At 35.4% G+C, this 6,793-nt stretch overlaps 1 protein-coding gene across 1 annotated transcript in view; it reads left to right on the top strand.

Annotated features, from left to right (window-relative positions):
* LOC106468351 (mitogen-activated protein kinase-binding protein 1-like) overlaps positions 1-6,793 on the top strand; it is a gene marked incomplete at its 5' end in the record, with an annotated part of 66,729 nt that overhangs the window by 25,525 nt on the left and 34,411 nt on the right. The window contains 4 exons of the mRNA XM_022396683.1: positions 481-618; positions 1,464-1,530; positions 2,557-2,662; positions 3,492-3,583. Coding sequence (XP_022252391.1) covers positions 481-618; positions 1,464-1,530; positions 2,557-2,662; positions 3,492-3,583 — 403 coding nt within the window. The remainder of the gene's footprint in view (positions 1-480; positions 619-1,463; positions 1,531-2,556; positions 2,663-3,491; positions 3,584-6,793) is intronic.

Below are 6,793 nucleotides of genomic sequence, written 5' to 3'. Positions count from 1 at the left end.
ACCTATGGTAGTTAAGTAGTTGATGTATCTAGTGTCCCTGTATTGTTACTACCTATGTTAATTAAATAATTAATGTATCTAGTGTTCCAGTATTGTTACTACCTTTGTTAATTAAGTAGTGGATGTATCTAGTGTTCCAGTATTGTTACTTTTTAATTAACATAGGTTAGTAACAATACTGGAACACTAGATACATCCACTACACATTTGTTAATTAAGTAGTGGATATAGCTAGTATTCCAGTATTGTTACTACCTTTGTTAATTAAGTAGTGGATGTAGTTAGTGTTCCAGTGTTGTTACTACATTTGTTAATTAAATAGTGAATGTATAAAATATGCGAGTATTATAACTATCTATATTATTTAAGTAAAGAATGCCTCCAGTTTGTTGGTGGATGAATCATGTTTATTTTCTTATACTGGTTTCAGTCCTACTCAGATTGTTACCATTGTAATCGTTTTTATTATCTTGACAATAGACATATCCACAACTCTCAGAGAAACGAAAGCCAGTGGTGACACATGGAACATTTCTGTCTTGCTCCAGCGATGACACCATTAGGGTGTGGAACATATATGGTAATAATCCAAACTCTCAAACAAATGTGTACAGTCCTGTAAGTATATATTATCAAATTAAATTTTATTTTGTAGGATTATCATTAGTTGTGTGAGTCTTATTCGAATATACTTATATATTTAGCATCTGTAAAATTCGTGTTTTCGCTTTATAAAGCTCACATTTTTTGCATACAGTGTACTTAAATAATCTAAAAACCAGTACTTACAGATGCAAATAATACATTATTTTAAGGATTATATTAAATGTTTGCTCACAAAGGAAATACACAAACTCTTTCCGTATTTAAAGCTTAATAAGCCTGAAAGTAAATTAGTAGGTATATAATATACAAACATGGTGCCAGAAGCCTGACAGTAAATTAGTTGGATTTTATTATACAAACAAGGTATAAAGAACCTGACAGTAAATTAGTTGGTTTATACTTTACAGACATGGTATGAAAAACCTGAAAGTAAATTAGTGGGTTTTTGTTATACAAACAAGGTATGAAGAACATGACAGTGAATTAGTTGGTTTTATTATACAAACATGGTGTGAAGAGCCTTACAATAAATTAGTTGTTTTTTATTATACAAACGTGGTATAAAGAACCTGACAGTAAATTAGTTGTTTTTTATTATACAAACATGGTATAAAGAAACCGACAGTAAATTAGTTGGTTTATGCTATACAAATATGGTATGAAGAACCTGACAGTAAATTAGTTGGTTTATACTTTACAGACATGGTATGAAGAACCTGACAGTAAATTAGGTGGTTTATACTTTACAGACATGGTGTGAAGAGTCTGACAGTAAATTAGTTATTTTATACTATACAAACATGGTATGTAGAGCCTGACAGTAAATTAGTTCGTTTACTTTTTTTTATTAATTTTAGGAACTGTTGAAGATTATGTACATGGATCCAGGTCTCTCATTTTTATGCGATGTGATTCTTAAACCAGGTAATTTTATCTAAAGAATGAATTGTAACACCAAAACATGTGATAAAGGTGTATAATTTTATTCATTTTTAATATTAAAGCTTTTAAATTTAAACCATTACCAAATTTTTTGTTATTAGCTATTTAACCAAAGCCATATGTTATGTAATCAACAATTAATTCTGTTTCTATACCATTATCTTAATGTTTAAACAGTCATATTCTAATATACAGTCTTTCTGCCAATATCCAGATGTGTAAACAGTCATGTTCTAATATAATGTGTTTGTGCCAATATCTAGATGTTTAAACAATCATATTCTAATATACAGTCTTTCTGCCAATATCCAGATGTGTAAACAGCCATGTTCTAATATAATTGTTTCTGCCAATATCCAGATTTGTAAACAGTCATGTTCTAATATAATGTGTTTCTGCCAATATCTAGATGTTTAAACAGTCATGTTCTAATATACAGTCTTTCTGGCAATATCCAGATGTGTAAACAATTATGTTCTAATATAATGTGTTTGTGCCAATATCTTGATGTTTAAACAGTCATATTCTAATATACAGTCTTTCTGCCAATATCCAGATGTGTAAACAGCCATGTTCTAATATAATGTGTTTGTGCCAATATCTAGATGTTTAAACAGTCATGTTCTAATATAATGTGTTTGTGCCAATATCTAGATGTTTAAACAGTCATATTCTAATATACAGTCTTTCTGCCAATATCTAGATGTTTAAACAGTCATGTTCTAATATAATGTGTTTGTGCCAATATCCAAATGTGTAAACAATGATGTTCTAATATAATGTGTTTGTGCCAATATCTAGATGTTTAAACAGTCATGTTCTAATATATAGTTTTCTGCCAATATCCCATAATTCTAAGTACTGGTTTATTAGTGTAAGGCACATACTTATGTTTCTTTGGGTGTAAAATTATATTTTTTAAAAGTAAATGTTAAACTCCACTTAAAAGTATTTTTATCGATGTGTAGTAGCTATTAAAGTTTTCGATTTCCTTCAATTCTTACACAGGTGGAAGTAATGAAAGAAGACATGGTGGGCAGAGTGGGGTTCGATGTCTATGTATCAGTCATGATGGCTATCATTTGGCAGCTGGGGATCATTCAGGAAATATAAGGTACATATCAAGCTACCAGACTGACTTGTAATGTAGGTATTAGGTTAATTACAGTGTGGCAAGGATCAATCATAAAGTAGGTATTAGTTTAATAAGAGTGTGACAAGGATTACTTAAAGGGGTAAGTACCAGGTTAATAAGATTGTGCCAAGGACTGCTTAAGGTTCATATTATGTACTGTTATGATAATGAACTGTTACGACAGCAGAACTCACGTGACGCTGGTAACAGGTGATGAGTTTCTAGAAGGATCATGAAGGCTCGAGTGTTTTCCAAACGCCTTCTATTTTGTATTTATAAGACCGGAAAATAAAGCGGAGAAATTAATGGCAGACAGGGAGATATAGAGACAGATAATCGAGTCAAGTGAGCGGTCGTGACCGTACATAAAGTGCGTGAATCGTTGTGAATTATAGCGTGTGTTTAAGATAAAGTGACTGTGGAAATTCTGTGTATTGCAAAGTTGTATTGAGAAAGAATAAACTAGTTTTATTTAAGAAAGGACTCGTATGCTGATGTTACTCGGGAAGAATTTATACCAGAAATTAACAAACGAGCAGATACGTAACAGAACTTTTCAGAAATATGATATAAATCTATGTTTGAAAAATAATCAGAAGTTTGTTGCTATCTAGTGTTTAGTGTTTTTTAATTCAATAATCTGACTGTATCATGTTTTTGGTTTTAAAATTACTGATATTTCTCGTAAAGTGCACTATTTTGAGTTTCTATTTTCATAAGGATTTAGTTTCTATTTTACTTTGTAATCTTAAAATATATTTGTTTTATAACCAAGTTCCTGTGCTTATAAAAGGTTTGATTGTTTCAGAATCTGTGATCTGCGAACGATGGAGTTTTCTCTTAAAGTAGAGGCACATGATTCCGAGGTGCTGTGTTTGCAATATTCCATGCTAATTAATGGTAAGAACGAAACCTTTAAACAAATATGTTTCGCATATTATTGATTTCAGGTGACGTATTCAGCAGATAAAGCCAATATCAAGACACACGGTATGGTGTCGTGCAGCCTAAACAACCTGCAGGACACATTTTGTTATTAACAGGAGTGATAGTTTAGCGATATTCCACTTTCTGTAGCTCGGACTGTGGTAATCCAGACTATCATATATTTTCAACGTATCTGCTCTACTAACTCCACATACCAAATTTCAAGGGAATGCATTAAGAAATACCTGAGACACAACATCTCCAATATCGATTGAATTCTTCCTTTCTTTTCTTCGCACCGAAAAATTATTTGATAAAAAACACAAAATGTATTTCCAATAATACTTACATCCGCTGACATTATAGCTATTTATCGATCTCCAGGGTTTCCACTCTTTACCCATATAAGTACTGGAAATACTTGCTCCAGTCTTTTATACCCCACTTGAATACCCTTGGTAAATTATAAACTTCTCCAGCAACGCCCTCTATCTAGGTACTGTATATAAACACCTCATTCAGATAATGTAATCACTTTTTCTTGGCGAGTTTCTATAAAACAGGAGTGTTGTGATTATTCACACTTGATGTTGCGACTTTGAACGTGGTTAGCGTAACTGAAGTTATATCTTCGTATAAATTGTTACGTATCTGCTTGTTTGTGAATTTCCGGTATTAACTCTTTCCGAAGAACTTCAGCGATACAAGTCCTTTTTTAATTAAAACTAGTTTATTCTTTCTCAATACAACTTTTAGTAACACACAGAATTTCCACAGTCACTTTAAGCTTAACAACCTTTATAACATACGCTATAAATCACAGTGATTCACACACTTTACTTACGGAGCCTACTGTTCGCTTGACTCAATTATATATCTCTTCAATCTATCTGCATATATCGCTGGCTTTATTTGCCAGGCTTATATACAAAAAAAAGAGGGCGTCTAGCAAACCTCGGACATTAGCGGGGTTCCCTGATAATTCCAGAAACTCCAGCGCGCATGCTCCCAGCGTCAAGCGACTTCTGCTGTCGTAACATTGCCCTTTCTTTAGTATTGTTCGTCCCGAACAATAGCCACTTATATTTAACCAATAGATAATTAACAATAACTTAATTAAATGTACAGAATTTACAAACACAAAATTAAAATACAACAAAGTCTTTTAATTTTACAGGACGTATCTTCTTCCGTACTGTTCTGCGTCTCGTTGGCTTCTGCTTCATATGGGGTTCATCTGCTCCACCAGGAAACGCCCCGTAATCAGTAACAGTCACATCAGTGGTAGTAACTACATTAACGGCTTCACTGTTTTCCTCTCAAAACCAGGTAGACTTTCTTCTTTGACAGTGGATTTTTCAGGTAACACATCTTCAGCAGCGTCATTTGTTCCATTGTTCACTTCGTTCCAACTGAAATGTCCTGGACCGTGATAACGCCAAAGCCTGTTGGCATGCACCACCTTTGACTTACCTCGCCGACCACATTTTATTCGAAAAGTCACGTCTGAGATATGATCCACTATATAATATGGGCCTTCCCATGGAGAAGACAACTTAGAAGACTTCCTTTGGTCTTCCTGGGATTATACAACCACACCTTGTCTCCTGGTACAAAGCTGACTTCAGTAGATCTCTTATCATAACATGGCTTTGTGAAATCAGCAGACGTTTTAAGTTCGAACGCACTTGATGATGAATATCATCCATCCTTTCAGATAACACGTTCACGAACTCTGGCACTTTTTCAGGCAATTCTTTGTATGGTGGGCGCCCTGTTATCAGGTTCACTGGCAACCGAAGTTCCCGACCAAACATAAGCTTTGCTGGAGTGTATCCAGTGGCTTCATGATCTGCTGTTCTATAGGCCATCAATAGTGGAGGGAGTAAGACATCCCAGTCATCTTGGCGATTATTACAAAACTTTGCCAATTCCTTTCCCAGTGTGCAATTGTACTTTTCTACCATCCCATCAGACTGTGGGTGAAGTGGCGTTGTTCTGGTCTTTCGTATGCCAAACAATTTGCAGCATTCATGGAACACAGCTGATTCAAAGTTACGGCCTTGATCTGAATGCAGTTCGTATGGCATACCAAACCTGAAGAAGAAATCACTAATAGCCGAAGCTACAGTTGTAGCTTCCTGATTTGGTATTGCATATGCCCCACGCGACTTGGTGAAATAATCCATCACCACACAAATGTACTTGTTTCCAGCAAGAGTTCGGAGCAAAGGACCAGCAATGTCAATGGCTACTCTTTCCATTGGTGCACCAACTTGATATAACTTCAGTGGAGCACGTCCTTTATGCTTGAGTTCCCTTTTAGCACAACTTGCCTCATACCTATCCAGTAAAAGCTCTGCTGTAGGTGACTCAATGTATTCTTAACTCCAAGATTTCCTCCTGTTAAACTATCTTGGTATTGACACAGCACAACTTCCCGTAACTTTCTCGATATAACCGTTTGCCAGGTCGTCACTTTCCCATCTCCGGACAAGAATAGCATCTTCAAGCTGCATCTGGTCCCATTGTGCCCAATAGTTCTTTGTCACAGGTCTTAAGCTAGACACCTTCTCCCAAGCAGAGCGCAAAACACTTTCTTGAAGAAATTCAATTATTGGCTTCAAATCTTGTTCTTTTTCCTGTTCTCCTGTAATATCTATACTTGGTTCTACTTCACCATCATCACCTCCTTGAGTCATTTTGACTTCAGCTTGATGGTTAGTCCAACCTCTCTTTTAACACTTACCAGAATTTGGCCTTTACTGTTCCCAAATATCATTTTATCGAAATTAACTATACACTTCCTCGGTAGTTAGTAGTACAACCCTAATATGCATTGGTCTTCAATGTCAGCCAAGTATACTTCGTGTCTGTCCCTTATGCCCATGAGCTCAATAGTTACCCACACTGGTTCCCACAACCTTGCATAATGTCCTGTCACACTACAGAGTTTCTGTATGACCTTTAGTACTTCTTTGTGAGCCAGCACCTTGATACCCAAAGAGGTTTGCTGAGATGCAGAATCTATGACAAAGTTGAACCTTTGGTCATCCAGCTTTCCTATCACGTAGAAACTATGTGTGCTTGCCATTTTACACTTAGCTGTTGGGACTTTCCCAATGGGGTTGTTGAGCGTCCTTCGACACAAACCACTACTGGTTTCCCGAAGCTGACTTATTG

Source organism: Limulus polyphemus, unplaced genomic scaffold (assembly GCF_000517525.1).
Source record: "Limulus polyphemus unplaced genomic scaffold, Limulus_polyphemus-2.1.2 Scaffold2975, whole genome shotgun sequence".
NCBI lineage: Eukaryota > Metazoa > Arthropoda > Merostomata > Xiphosura > Limulidae > Limulus > Limulus polyphemus.
Note: the sequence above shows the minus strand (reverse complement) of the source record. Positions and strands in the feature narration are given on the sequence as shown.